Source organism: Geotrypetes seraphini, chromosome 2 (genome assembly GCF_902459505.1).
Source record: "Geotrypetes seraphini chromosome 2, aGeoSer1.1, whole genome shotgun sequence".
Taxonomy (NCBI): domain Eukaryota; kingdom Metazoa; phylum Chordata; class Amphibia; order Gymnophiona; family Dermophiidae; genus Geotrypetes; species Geotrypetes seraphini.
In genome coordinates this window covers 351,290,901-351,306,827 of record NC_047085.1, presented here as the reverse complement: position 1 = coordinate 351,306,827, position 15,927 = coordinate 351,290,901, and the positions used below count along the sequence as shown (strand labels likewise).

At 43.6% G+C, this 15,927-nt stretch overlaps 1 protein-coding gene across 1 annotated transcript in view; it reads left to right on the top strand.

The window, feature by feature from the left end:
• Positions 1–15,927, top strand: part of ADCY1 (adenylate cyclase 1) — a 562,816-nt gene that overhangs the window by 401,336 nt on the left and 145,553 nt on the right. The window contains exons 10-11 of the mRNA XM_033930390.1: positions 9,468–9,565; positions 15,375–15,459. Of these exons, the coding sequence (XP_033786281.1) occupies positions 9,468–9,565; positions 15,375–15,459 (183 nt within the window). The remainder of the gene's footprint in view (positions 1–9,467; positions 9,566–15,374; positions 15,460–15,927) is intronic.

The following is a 15,927-nucleotide window of genomic DNA, read 5'->3' as shown; positions in this document are numbered from 1 at the left end:
GAAATGCAAGGTCATGCATTTGGGTTTCAGAATCCTGAGGGAATGGTACAGTTTAGAGAATGAAGAACTTTTGTGCAGGAAATGGAGCAGTATGTGATGATCTTAAGGTGGCCAAACAGGTTGAAAAGGTGACGGTGAAAGCTAGAAGGATGCTTGGGTGCATAGAAAGAGGAATGGCCAGTAGGAAAAAAAAGGTACTGATGCCCCTATATAAGACTCTGATGAATCCTCATTTAGAATATTGTGTGCAATTCTGGAAACCGCACTTTTAAAAAGATATAAACAGGATGGAGATGGTCCAGATGAAGGCAACTAAAATGACTGATGGTCTACATTAGTTTTTCTCAACTTCTTTAAGCCAAGTACCCCCTAAGTCTAACAAAAATCAACCGAGTACCCCTGACTACCGACCGCCCAAGCTCAGTCCCAGATCTGCCTGAATGCTGCCCCAGACTCAAGTTTCAAGTTTCAAGTTTTATTAAGGTTTTGATTTGAATGCAATATCAAATAATTCAATGCGTTTAACAATAGTAATTTGGGGGGGGGGACAAATAACAACCATTTAAACAATAAAAACATACAATCTTATCTATAGTTATTTGAAGATACATAAGGAATACAAGGATAAATTACATTTGTTTAAAATAAAATAACCAAAAAGAAAAAAACATTTAGGGAAGAACAACATCAGGAGGGATATTAAAAGATTTTACAGAAGCTTAGTCTAAAAGTAACTGGTTGTATTGCAATTTGTTCCATTCATTTTTCACATACAAGGCTTATTAAATTCTCAAAACTGACACATTTCAATCACTAAATTGAAAATAAAATCATTTTCCTTACCTTTCTTGTTTGGTGATTTTATTTTTCTAATCATCTTTTCTCAGTCTCTGGTAGTACTTCTGTCTGTGCTCTTAACTGTATTTCCAGGGCCTTTTTATCCATTGACTGTTTTTCTATCTTTCTTGACTTTCTGCTCTTCATCCATCTTTGGCATTAACTTTTAACATTCAACTTTTTTCCATTTTTCAGCTTTCTTCTCTAAATCTACTTTTCCATGTCTTCCCTTCCCTTCCTATCTCTCTCCTCTTCTATGGTCTGGCATCTCTCTCTCTCTGTCTCCTTCCTTCCCCATTTCCATAGGCTGACATCTCTCTCCTTCCCTCCCTCCTCCCAAAGGTCTGACATCTCTCTCCTTCCTTTTCCCCCTTGCCATAGTCTGGCATCTCTCTCCCCTCCTTCCTTTCCATTCCCTGGTCTGGCTTCTCTCCCTTCCTAGAGTCATCTCCCCCAGTGTAACATTTATCTCCTTCTTTCTGCCCCCTGCAGTCCAACATCTCCCCTCCTTTTCTCATTTCTTACCCCACTCCCAGGCCAATATTTCTCCCTCCTTTCCCTCCCCCAACCAACATCTCTCTCTCCCCCTCCATGAGTTCAACTTTTCACTGCCCACTCCCCCTTCCCTGGTGTGTGATATTTCTCCTTTCCTCCTTTCTGCCCTCCCCATCCAACATCTCTACCGCTCTATATATATATATATATATATATGAGTCCAACACTTTCTGCCTCCAGGGATTCAAGACAAAGTTAGACAAGTTCCTGCTGAACCGGAACGTACGCAGGTAGGGCTGGTCTCAGGGCACTGGTCTTTGACCTAGGGGCTGCTGCGGGAGCGGACTGCTGGGCACGATGGACCACTGGTCTGACCCAGTGGCGGCAATTCTTGTGTTCTTGTTCTTGGGTTCTCTTTCTCTTTGCCCATTCCCTCGAGTGTGGCATCTCTCTATCACATCTCCAAGTCTATCTCTTCCCAACCCCACTCACAACTAACATGTTCTCTCCCCATGCACCATTTCTCCCTCCCCTCTACCCTATGTCCATTTCTCCCTATCTCGTCCATCTCACGCTTCCTGCAACAATTTTCCTTCCTTCCCTCCCCCCAACCCCTCTCACAACTAATATGCTCTCTCCCCATGCACCATCTTACCCTTCCCTCCAGCGTGCAGTACCTCTCCCTTTCCTCCCCTTCTTCAAGTCCAGCAGCACCTTTCCCTACCCTTCCCCTTCTGCCAGGTTCAGCAGCACCTCTTCTCCCTTCCCTCCTCCCTTGTCCAGCAGCACCACTCCCTCTCCTTTTCCCCATGCTCATCAGTACCTCTTCTTCCTTCCCTTTCCCTCCTCCCCTGTCCAGCAACACCACTCCATCTCCCTTCCACATATAGCTGCCGCTAGCATTAATTTAGCCGTGGTTCCATCAGGCAGCATGGGGCTTTTGCCTCCGATGATGCAACTTCCTGTTTTGTCAGAAGCAAGCTGACCTAGCAAAGGTCCTGAGGCTCTCTGATAGAATTGCAGGCTAAACTAATGCTAGTGGCAGCTGTATGGGAAAGGGAGATGGAGTTGTATGCCTGGACAGGGGAGCAACTTAAAAGCACATAGTGGCTGCTGCTGCTATTCTTGGGTAGGGGATGCTGGGGAGAGAAGACGAGGAAGGTGGGAGATAAGTGACGACAAAAGGAGGATGGGAGACATACAGCACTGGTGCCACGTACCCCCTGACAATGGTATGCGTAACCCTGTGTACAGGTACCGCGTGTTGAAAACCTCTGGTCTACATTATAAGATACTAGTCGTTAAGCCCGTTACATTAACGGGTGCTAGAATTTATGTCTGTCTGTATTTTTCTTTCTGTCTCTTTCCTCCCTCCATTTCCCTGTGTAGCGCTGTCTCTGCTTTCTTCCTCAGTCTGCACTCCCAAGCTGTAACATTACATAGAAACATAGAATATGACGGCAGAAAAGGGCCACAGCCCATCAAGTCTGCCCACGCTAATGACCCACCCCCAGACTTCACCCGGCTAGAGATCCCACATACATATCCCATTTCTTTTTGAAATCGAGCACGGTGCTGGCGTCAATCACCTGCAATGGAAGTTCATTCCAATGATCGACTACCCTTTCGGTGAAGAAATACTTCCTGGTGTCGCCATGAAATTGCCCACCTTTGATTTTCAGCGGATGACCTCTTGTGGTTGAAGGTCCTTTAGGAAAGAAGATATCATCTTCCACCTCGATGCGGCCCGTGATATATTTAAAAGTCTCAATCATGTCCCCCCTCTCTCTACGTTCCTCGAGCGAGTATAGTTGCAGTTTATTCAGTCTTTCCTCATATGGGAGGCTCTTGAGTCCCGAGACCATCCTGGTGGTAATTCGCTGAACCGACTCGATTCTCCGCACATCTTTTTGATAATGTGGTCTCCAGAATTGAACACAATATTCAAGATGATGTCTCACCATGGATTTGTACAGGGGCATTATGACTTCGGGCCTCCGGCTGACGAAACCTCTACGGATGCATCCCACCATTTGTCTAGCCTTGGATGCAGCTTTCTCCACCTGCTTGGCAGTTTTCATGTCTTCACTAATGATTACTCCCAAATCACGTTCTGCCCTAGTCCTAGCTAAGGTCTCACCATTCAGAGTGTAAGTTCTGCATGGGTTTTTGCTGCCAAGGTGCATGACCTTACATTTTTTGGCATTAAAGCCCAGCTGCCAAGTCGAGGACCAATGTTCCAATAAGAGCAGGTCCTGCTCCATATTGTCGGGTAAGGTGCTGTTATCTACTATGTTGCATAGTTTGGCATCGTCGGTGAATAGTGTTATTTTACCTTGAAGCCCTTGAGTCAGGTCTCTTATGTATATGTTGAAAAGGATCGGTCCCAAGACCGATCCCTGTGGCACTCCACTGGTCACCTCTGATGTATTGGAGGGGGTACCGTTAACCACCACCCTCTGGATTCTACCGCTTAACCAGTCATTGACCCATGTCGTCAATATCACTCCCAATCCCATCAAAGTCATCTTGCTCAACAATCTGCAGTGCGGGACGCTATCAAAAGCTTTGCTGAAGTCCAAGTACACGACGTCTAGAGACTTCCCCATATCCAGTTTCCTTGTAACCCAGTCAAAGAAGCTGATCAGATTGGATTGACAGGACCTTCCCTTTGTGAATCCATGCTGCTGGGGATCCTGTAGATTCTCCTCGGTCAGGATCGTATCTAATTCTTGTTTAATAAGTCTTTCCATGAGTTTGCTTTTTCTCCCTGCAAGCATCTCTGCTCTCTTTCTCATCCCCAGTCTCTTTGCTATTTTTTTCTTCTTGCAGGGGTCTCTGCTCTCCTTTCTCTATATGTTCCCGATTCCTGCAAACTTCTGTTTTCTCTGTATGCTCTTGATCCTGTGTTTCCCTGTAGGTGTCTTTTCCCTTTTTTTTTTTTTTATTCCTTCTTCATGTATGGTTGATTTATTAAAAGTTTTTTTATTTTTACTATTTGTTGCATGCCTGTCTCCTCGGCCGCTGTATGTTTCTATTTTTTTGCTTTGTGTGTTTGTTTGTGTTTTTTTGCTGATTGTCTACTTGGTCGCTGTCAGTCTGTCTGTCTCATTGGCTGCTGTATGTCTGTATGCCTTTTTTTCAGTCTAACTCCTTGGCCACTGTATGTCTGGAAGGTTTTTTTTCCTGAATTTATCCTTGGGCATTGTATTTTTTATTTTTTTCTGTTTGTCTCCTTGGCTGTTTGTATTTTTTTGCTGTCTCTCTGTCTGTCTACTTGGATGCTGTATGTAAGTATGTCTTTCTCCTTGGCTGCTGTATGTCTGTTTGTCATTTTTTTTTCCTGTGTCTCTCTCTCCTTGTCCTCTGTGTTTTGTTATTTTTTCAATCTGTCTCTTTAGCCCCCTGTCCTTCTGTGAGTGTCTGTGTCTCTCTCTCTCCTTGTCCTCTGTGTTTTGTTATTTTTTCAATCTGTGTCTTTAGCCCCCTGTCCTTCTGTGACTGTCTGTGTGTCTCTCTCTACTTGTGCATTGTTTGTTTGTTTTTTTCAATCTCTCTTTAGCTCCTGATCCCCTCTCACTGACCCTTGCGCGACTGCATATAATTCCGGTTAGGTTTCCATGGCAACCCTGCTCGCGGGTCTGTGAGTGTAGGGCCGTTTTGTCGGGTCTGGCGGCGCCGGGTTGGGAAGAGTCCTGGCTCCTTTTTTGGTTTGGGCCCGTGCAGAGGGGCTCAACAGCGCACAACCACCTTTCCTTCCCTCCCTACATCAGGTGCAGTGCAGCTCCACCAATGTTAAAAGCAGCCGCGTCGAAATCGGAGCCCTGCCACTGCCGTACCACTTTCCCCTCTGCCTTAGTCCCGCCCCTTCTCTGACATATGGGACCGCGGCAGAGGGAACGTGTTACGGTGGCGGCAGGGCTCCAATTTCAAAGCAGCTGCTTTTAACATAGGCGGAGCTGAACTGTACCTGATGGAGGAAGGGAAGGAATGGTGGGGCAAATTTGGTCAACGGCAGGAATTGTTTGGCGGACCAAGCACCGTGAAACCGTGAGGAAGGCCGCCACAGCCTCGCAGCTAGGTAGGGGGACAACAATGGCGCTTATGCTCAAGCCCCCGCCGCAGCTCCTCTCTCGATCCTGGTGCGGTTCGAGAGAGGATTTGTGTCGGCGGCTTGAGCATAAGCGCGATTGTTGTCTAAGTTGCCAATTTGGTGACGTAAACCCGCGCATGCGCACTAAAAAAAAAACGCGACGGGATCAGGGAACACGTTTTTTTTAGTGCGCATGCGCGTCCTACCATTTTATTATATTAGATACGGGGACAAACTTAAAGATCTCAATATGTGTACTTTGGAATAAAGGCAAGGGAGGGGAGATATGATAGCTTTGCTTTATGTGGCATAAATACATGAGGCGAGTCTCTTTCAATTGAAAGGAAACTCCAGAGTGAGAGGGTATAGAATGAGGTTAAGTGGTGATAGGTTCAGGAGTAATCTAAGGAAATACTTTTTACCGAAAGGGCGGTAGATGTGTGAAATAGTCTCCCAGTAGAGATGGTAGAGTCAAAGACTGTGTCAGAATTCAAGAAAGTGTGGAACAGGCACTTGGGATCTCTTAGGGAGACGAGAGGATAGTGGATGCCATGGATGGGCAGACTGTATGGGCCATTTGGCTTTTATCTGCCGTCACATTTCTATTTTTCTATATAGAATTCTGGGGGATAGCACACACTGCTATCAACATTGATTTCAAGACAAAAAGGAAAAAATGAAACAAATTTTTTCTGGCTGACACCAAATGGAGAATGGACAGGGGCTGCACTTTACAGTTAACGCCTGGTACTTTACACAGCAAATAACACAGCACAGTTAATACTATCTAAATAGATACAAATAGTAGCTTTGCATTCTGCAAGTCAGTTAACATGCATTAAAAATCTTTCTCAGCATTAACTGAACAAGGAACAGCTAGGAACACACCAACAGCTAATGCAGTTACTGAAAGCCACTTTTCACAATTGACACACATTAATTGCAAACCATTATAAACTTAAATAAAGACCCTAATGCATTATTGTACAGGCACACGAGACAATGGAAAGCAATGATTTCTTTTCTGTTTACCATTCAGCAGAGCACTAGGGGTCCTGGAGGATGGAGAGCTCATGAGCGTATACTGTCTGTATGTTCTGTCATAATAAGCTGCTGTCTTTAAAGTGGGGAAGGCAGGTTCAATGTGTCCATGACTTCAATTAAAAGAGGTCTCTCAAATAAAATTGTTGCCACTATGTAGCAAGGTAGTAATCTAACAAGACCTTTTTATCAGCTAACTCTAGGGCAGCTCAGCTAAAGAAATGTCACTGGGGTTAATGTGCACTTGGTATTTCCTAAACCCATTTTTAATTGGCGTGCACATGAGTTGTGTTGCATGTACACTTCTCCTTCCCTCCTACTGCTGCTCCTTACTAAAATCTCTTCTATTTGGGAGAATAAACAGAAACAAAAGCTCAGAGAGAGAGAGAGAGAGAGATCACAATGAAATGCTTAAACATTGTGGGCCGGATTCTGCAAATGGCGCCTACACGAAAACAGAACCAAAATCCACCGCAAAGTCCAGCACAAGGCAACAGCGATGGAGACAGACCAACTGGATGGAGAGAGTCACGTTTAAATGCGAGCACTGCTGAGCGTTTGCAGTGTATGTGTCGGCATTTGGATTTATTACGAATCTGCCACATTTCCAGTTGTTACACAACATAGGTTTGTGAAATCAGCGCAGAGTTTGGATGCAGGCCTTTAGCGGCCGAAACATGAATCACGTTGAGTCTTTTTGGATGTCATCCGTTGGTTTCTGTAATAAATGCATTTAAATGTTACTCTCACCATCCAGTTTGTCTGTCTCCATCGCTATTGCCTTGTGTTCGATTGTGTGACAATCACACTACGGCTGCGTTTGCAGAATCCCACCTACCGTTTATCATTGGCACCAGTAATGTAGGCCAGTGTTTTGAAGGCCTACATTCCTAGTGCCTGTGTTGTATGAAAATTAATAATAATAATAATAATTTTATTTTTATACACCGCCCTACCACATAGTTCTAGGCGGTTTACATACAATGCTAAAATTATACAATCAATGAATAAAAATACAGTACCTAAGGTCATTTCCAACATAAACTATGCCTACTTTGATCTTAGGCGCCTCTGTAGACAAAATTAAGGCATCCTTTTTGTAGGCACCTTGAGCACCTACATTTTTTTAATGATATTTTAATTGGTTTTAAACGACGTGGTCAATTACCACACCAATTAACAACAATTAAAACTATTAAGTTAAGTGGCAGTAGGGCAACTACCACTGCCTAACTTAAGGAAACGTTTAGAGAATTTGGCCTGTGAGTCTCAGAATAATAAAAAAAATTTGCATTTATATAATAATAGCTGGGGAATGTACCACAATGTAAAACCAGGTATAATTGCATTGGCTTATAAACAATTTGAAATTTGAAAAATGCTACAACTATTTGAAGTGGCTCTTTCTTTTAAATCTTTATTCATTTTTTAAACTCACAATAAGTATAACACAAAGTACAATCATTTTATACTTTAACATTACTTATTATATCATCAAATTATAGCTCTCATCAAATATCCCCCCCACCCTTATATCCAACAATTAATCATAAGCAGGAGAAATCATAAAATATTCCCACCCTCCCATCCCATCCTAGACGTGTGTGAACAAAAGGCAATTAATGTTTATTCTATTTAATACTTTCAGTTTTTACAGTAAATTGTTAATGGCTCCCAAATAACCTGAAATTTCTTAAAACTTTCTTGCTGCACGGCAATAATCCTTTCCATTTTGAAAATGTGACACAAAGAGTTCCACCAAAAGCTATAATTCAGCCCATCCCAATTTTTCCAATTATTTGTAATCTGTTGTATGACAACCCCTGTCATAATGAGTAAAAGCTTATTGTTATTAGAGGATATTTGGCTTTTTGCCCTCATTGACATGCCAAACAATGCAGTGGCTCTTTCTTACCTATAGTCCCCGCTATCTGATATACTTAAAGGCATAAGCCACAAATATCCATTCCTTGCATGGTAGTCCCTATGGTAAAGGCTTTATTTCTATCTATCTATATGTGTGTGTTTATATACATACAAACACACACACACACACACACATATATATATATATATATACACACACATATATATGCCTTCTGCTCCCCAGACCTGAATAGCCAAGTTGAATGTTGATAAAGCTGTTTCTACCCTGAACCTCTGTACTATATGGTATGGTTGTTCCCCCTGCATGCATTCTGAACAACCTTTGGGAGTTTCTACAAGTGTGATGGTGAGGGTTCTGTAAAATGGCCCTAGTTGAGCTGTGACCTGAGTGATTTTTCCAAGTCCACAAAGAGATGTATGATTGCATTTATATATTCAATTTTCTATACTGTTATACTGTTCTTCTAGGGGAGCTCAGAACAGTTTATATGAATTTATTCAGATACTCAAGCATTTTTTCCTGAATGTCCCAGCGGGCTCACAATCGGTCTAATGTACCTGGGGCAATGGGGGGATTAAGCGACTTGCCCAGGGTCACAAGGAGCAGCGTGGGTTTGAACCCACAACTTCAGGTTGGCTGCTCTAACCATTAGACTATTCCTTTGCCCCACTGGACTATATAAATTCCAACAAAACAATTAATAGCCCTTTAGAGAGCATCTCTGGATGCATACAGCTGGAAAACTATTAGCACTGTGCTCCAGCGACACCTTGTTAGAGGACGATGGACTGATTGCCCTGACATATAGACAAGGCCTGTATCCATAGAGTCTTCCCATAAAATCTGATATCAAAGATACTCCATCTACCCTTGTTCACTGCTGCTTGGATATCATTATTGTTTGCTGGGGGGGTAGAAAAAAAAACACATAATAGGAATCGTAAGTAAAGGGTGAATCAAATGCTTTAAATATTACTCAGTTTTCCCTTGATATAGACTTGAATTGATAGGAATAATTTGAAGAAATATTACCAAAAAGTAATTGTGTACTTGCATTTTGTAAACTATTGTCCTTTTGCTTGTAGCTTCATTTAAAAAAAAATTCCTTTGCAGTATCACCAGCTCCACGATGAATACTTCACCAGTGCTGTAATTCTCTCGCTGATACTAGCTGCCTTATTTGGTCTTGTCTACCTTCTAATAATTCCACAGTAAGTATAATGTTTTCATTTTACTTAACAGCTCACCTAGGGCCATCTCACACAAACACATCTATTTAACTCTTAAATTAGCTGGTTCATTCTAATGGAATTCAGACCATTGTTATCTTTACAATGATACTTTTAACCATCAATGAACTAGGAAGCACTAAGGGCTAGATAAACTAAGCAAACCAATCGTGTACAGATCGGTTTGCGACCCCTTTGCGACCCGATTTCACTCCGACCTGATTCACTAACTTCTGTCACGATCATCCTCTGATCCGCGCATGCAAATGAGGGGGAACGGCATTCAAATGGAGGCAGGCAGCGATTCACTAAACAAAATGAGGGACACCGACTGGGCTGACCGATCCAAAAATAAGCGACTGCTGAGGACCAGTCGCTTAGGTCCTTTCTGACTGCCCTGCCTTCTGCCACCCTGCTCTCTGCCCCGATCTCCTGCTCTCAGCCCCTGACTTTCCAGCTCTGTCTGCCCCGACTCTCCTGCTCTCCTCCCCTGACTTTCCAGCACTCTGCCCTGATCTCCTTCCCCACAGTGCGAGCCCGTGGTTTTAACCCACGGGTTTAAAGCGAGTTAAAACCACGGGCTCGCTGGGCTCGCAAAAGTTAGAAAAGTTAAGAGTAAAAAAAAAAAAAAAAGGTCGCTGCTGCTTTAAGCATGCGCAGACCATCTACAGATGGTATGCGCATACTTTGAGATTGCTATAGAGTGATCCGGGTGCTCGGTTGGGAGCGTGATTCTGATCGCCCTCATTTGCATGAGGGCGATTCATGAATCAGCCCCCCCCGGGCATAGATCAGATCAGATCCCTCATTAATCGGATCCGATCCGTGCCCTTAGTGAATCTAGCCCTAAGAGGCATCAATAAAGAAAACAAGAGAGTTGCCCATATCACCAAATTCTAATAAAACAGACCAAAAACTACTGTTGTGCCTCACTAGAGTACAATACAATGGCTACAATGGAAAGATATACGATGAGAAAATAACAAGAGATCAATATTCAGTCCGTGACGGTCAGCATTAAAGCGCTAATATCATGGGCTGAATTAAATGCAGACATTTAGTGTTGGGCCTAATCTGGCTACCTGCATTAAGTATCCAGCAAGAAGTTATCTGGGTTCATCTGATATTCAGTGCTGGCTTTAGCAATTGCAGAACCCTGTGCAGACTACTTTAATGCCAACCCCACATCCCCCCGAAACCAAAGGACAGGAAGATGTTAGCGCTGGGAGGAGGAATACAGAGCATCAGTGCTGAATAGAGAATGACACAGGGGAAAAATTTGTCCCCGTCTCCGCCCCATCCCCGCGAGCTCGTCCCCTTCCCCATCACGTCCCCATGGGCTTGGTCACCGTACTGTCCCCGCAAGTTCGGTCACCGTCCCGTCCCCGCGAGCTCGGTCCCCGTCACCGCCCTGTCCCTGCAAACCTAGAGAGAAGATTGTTCTTTAAGTAGAAGGAGTTAACCAAAGTGGATGGGATTGGGGAAGGGAGGTGGGGAGGTAAGGAGAAAAGGCAGGGGAGATTGATAAGGAAGAGTCAAAAGGGGATAGCGATTCAAATATTCTTAATCTATCCTCTTTCCCAGCGTCTTCTTCCCACTCTCTCTTCCCCAGCGTCTTATCCCCACTCTCTCTTCCCCATTTCCCAGCGTCTTCTCCCACTCTATTTTCCCCATTTCCAAGCATCTTCTCCCCACTCTCTCTTCCCCATTTCCCAGCATCTTCTCCCCACTCTTTCTTCCCCATTTCCCAGTGTCTCCTCCCCACTGTCTCTTCTCCATTTCCCAGCGTCTTCTCCCCACTCTATTTTCCCCATTTCCAAGCGTCTTCTCCCCACTGTCTCTTCCCCATTTCCCAGCGTCTTCTCCCTACTCTCTCTTCCCAATTTCCCAGCGTCTTCTCCCCTCTCTTTCTTCCCCAGTTCCCTTCAGGCTGCTTCAGCGTCTTTTCCTCTCCATCCCCCCCACCCCAGCACCCTTCGCGCGGTCCAGCAGCTCCCTCTCACCGGCCAGTCATGCATCTTCCTCCCTCTCTTCCCCTTACCTTCTCTTCATGGCGATTTCTATAAGGCTATGCGTTGTATTGCAGCTGGAGCCTTGAAGTCGCGTCGCGTTGGCTGCTGGAAAAGTCTCCGATGCAACCAGAAACAGGAAGTTGCATCGGAGGAGCCATTGTATTTCCAGTCAATGATGCGGCAAGGGGGGTGGTCCGTCCCAGGCACTATCGTGGAAGGGGTACTGGCACTGCTCCTCCTCTCCACCCACCCACTTTTTCAAAATCTTCCCTGGCAGGAAGCGGCATCTCCTGCCTGCTGCTTGTGACGTCCTCGGCTCTCCTGATATCGCATCCCAGTCGCAAAACTAGGAAGTGATATCAGAGGGAAAGCTAAGGCTGGTGCAAGAAGAAGGTAGGAGAAGATGTTCGCTGCCGGCGGAGATTTAAAGAGGTGCACATAGGAGGGAGGGGGAGGTATGTTTGGCAGATATGGTGGGGAAGCGTGTGGGTGGGGCCGCTCAGTGCAGTGATGCTGGATACCACCACCTCCAGGTGCCTTTTTCCCTTGCTACACTGCTGATTCTAGTACTACTTTTTTTTTTTTTTTAAACCTAGACTTTTGCAGCATCCAGCAGTCCTTCACGATGAAATGATTCTACTAGAGGAACAAAACCTGATATAAGAACTAATATGTATATATTGAAAGGAGTTTAAATGGGCAGGAGGCGATCCTGCCTGCTTAAATGCTGCTCAATGGACTTGGAAAAGAAGCGGCTGAGGGGAGATATGATTGAAGCCTACAAAATCCTGAGTGGAGTAGAATGGGTACAAGTTGATCGATTTTTCACTCCGTCAAAAATTACAAAGACTAAGGGACACTCGATGAAGTTACAGGGAAATACTCTTAAAGCCAAAAGGAGAAAATATTTTTTCACTCAGAGAATAGTTAAGCTCTGGAACGCGTTGCCAGAGAATGTGGTAAGAGTAGATAGCGTATCTGGTTTTAAGAAAGGTTTGGACAATTTCCTGGAGGAAAAGTCCATAGTCTGTTATTGAGAAAGACACGGGGGAAGCCACTGCTTGCCCTGGATCGGTAGCATGGAATATTGCTACTCCTTGGGTTATGGCCAGGTACTAGTGACCTGGATTGGCCACTGTGAGAACAGGCAACTGGGTTTGATGGACCATTGGTCTGACCCAGTAAGGCTGTTCTTATGTTCTTATCCCCAGATGTTCAGCAACACTGTATTAGTGCTGGGGCGATCTATGAATGGACTCAGGGAGGACATATGTGGGCACCAGAAATGTTCAGTGCTGGTACCCACATAGCTAATGGGCAGGTAGAACTGCAGAAAGGTAGCTCTGTCTTTGTCCAGTTACCAATGCGGCTGCTGGCACTGAATATTAGCATGGTATGCAGCTGACACAGATATTCAGATATCAGGGGGAGAGGGGATAAGTTGCATCTTGCAACAGCAGCAGCCCGGAAACATAATCAGAAATGCATTGATAGCCAATGACTGAGAGATTTGATATGAGCAAAAAAATAAATAAAATTCTAGGGATATTCTGCATGTAGCCAGGTTGACCTGAGCCATAAGTTCTAATGTAGTACCCTGATTATGTTGAAACATTGCAGTGCATGTGTTCTATGCCCTTTCAGGGCGATTCTATAATCTAGGTGTTCACTTTAATGTGCATGTTTCGCATGTAAATGTTTAGAATACTAGCATACATGTGCATATATGTCAATATGCCTCCTAAGTGCTATTCTGCAAATTCCTCTTTAACATCCATAGTGTGTAGGGCACGTTATGGCTACAGGTGGTGGTTTCATTTAGGTTCTTTAGATTTTAAGCTCTTTCGAGCAGGGATTGTCTTCTATGTGACTCTGTACAGCGCTGCATACATCTGGTGGTGCTATAGAAATAATTAATAGTAGTAGTATTAGCGTGAATTTGCCAGAGGAACATAGACAGGAGTGGCTCATTGATGGGACTCAAATTGATAGACACTATGAGATGGATTCTGAAAGAATCCATCCTGAGCGCTAATCTATAAATGTTGCACATGATAATGGAGGGTAGGAAAGGAGAGATGCACGGAGGGGAATAGAGGTTGGACCTAGGGCACAAGGCAGAGAGATAAATAGCAGACAGTAGGAAAGAAATGTTGGATATGGCAGTAGATGGAAAGGTACAGAAATGGAAGACAGATGGTGAGCCACAGAGAAAAGAAAACTTCAAATGGGCAGGAGACCCTGGTGAACGAGTTAACAGAAGACAAAAAAGAAACCAGAGCCTGGGACCAACATGATTTGAATAATAAAATGACCAGACAACAAAAGTTAGAAAATAATTTTATTTTCTATTTTGTGGTTACGATATGTCAGATTTGAGATGTGTATCCTGCCAAAGCTGGTATTAGACAGCAAGTGTGAGCTAGGACCTAAAAGAGAGAGGAAAAGTCTTTTTTTGTTTATACCACTGCGCCGGTATGGGGTTGAAGAGGTTGTAACCCTGTGTAATGTTATATTGTAACACGGTGAATGTTAAACTGAAACTTGTTCTGAGCTCTCTAGGAAGGACAGGACATAAAAATAAATACATAAAATTACTAAAAATATTTTATACATGGGGGGGTTAAAAAATGATTGGACTCGGGTATCACGTACCCTGGGTCTGCCACTTGATGGTTCCATTTAGGGAGCAGCACAGGACCAGGCAGGAGCGCGAAAAGCTCGCGCCTGCCTTGTGCACATCTCTGCCGGAGGAGAGGACAGCCGTACAGTGAGGAAGGGGCAGGAGTGTGGAAAGCTCCTACCGATATAGCGCTGGACCAACAGAAGTAAAAAAAAAGGTACCGGGGGAGGGGCGGTATTTGCTCCATAAGACGCACCTTTATTTCCACCCACTTTTTTGGGGAAAAAAGTGCGTCTTATGGAGCGAAAAATATGATATCTAAATTTTAAAAGTCATAGATTTCATGTTTTTAACATCTTACTCTCCAATCCCCCCACCTCCCCCCCCCCCCGGACATTGTGAACTCTCACTCAAAATTGGTTAGAAGTTCCAACATTTACCCCTCCCCCTCTTTTACAAACGCATAGCGTGGATTTTAGCACCGGGAGTGGCGGTAACTGCTCTGACGCTCAGAGAGTGTCAGGACAGTTACCGCCGTTCCCGGCGCTAAAACCCACGTTATGCGTTCGTAAAAGAGGGGGGTTGGAGAGATATTTCTAGATTCTATTCAAAATTCCATTTTTTCAGTTCAGGGTCCCGAATTATGGAATCCGCTTCCTAGCAATCTTAGACTTCGAACCTCACTCAATAATTTTAAGGCCTTAAGAATTTTTTTAATTAGAGATGCGTTCTCCTAGATATCTGAGCTTTTAAATCTTGTAATACAGGAGACCTATGATGAGCATCTAGAGCGCCCCCTTAACTTATGTGCCTTTCCCTTCCCTCATTTATCTATTATAAATTGGAGCTCTTTCCCTTTACCCTTTTGTGTTGTACGTCATTTGTTTAAATACTTTTGATTAAATTTTAATTTTAGTGATGTTGATTTTATTGTAAGCCGCTTAGTTACTATGTGATTTGTGGGATATCAAGAAAACAATAAACTTGAAACTTGATATACAATTGCATAAACTGAAATAACAGTCAAAAGTGTTTTCCACTGGTACCACTTTCATGTTTGAGTTTCACATAGGAATTTGGGTGCATTTACAAAACTACAGTCAGTAGCTGTAGTACTCTACAGTAAAATTACATTTAACTTTATTTTGTCTTCTAGGAGTACCATAGTCTTAATTCTCTTGGTGTTCTGTACATGCTTCCTGGTGGCTTGTATTATGTATCTACATGTCGCACGAGTGCAGGTAAATATTCAATAATTTCACTCTTTGATTCATAGCAGAATTACTATGCAATTATATATGCAATGAGTTTTACTTATTAATTACTGGCATTAACAGTAAAATCAGATGTCTTAAACATTGCCTATGTTGATAACTCCCCTCCTGAATGTTTGTCCTGGCTTTTCAGTGATGCAACAGCCTTTGGTGAACCCATTTTGTAGATTTTTCAGTATTCTGTACAGGTTAAGGATTTAAGACAGCCCAATGAATTCTGAAGGTTCAACAAACTCATGGTGACCCAGCTCAGATTAATGGCCTGGCTCATATATTTGCTCAGTTTTAGAGACTATTTGGGAAGAATGAATGTGAAAGAGGAAGATTTTTCACAAACTAAGCTGTATTTCACACCATATGGAAACATAGAAACATGATGGCAGATAAAGGCCAAATGGCTTATCCAGTCTGCCCATCCGCAGTAACCATTATCTC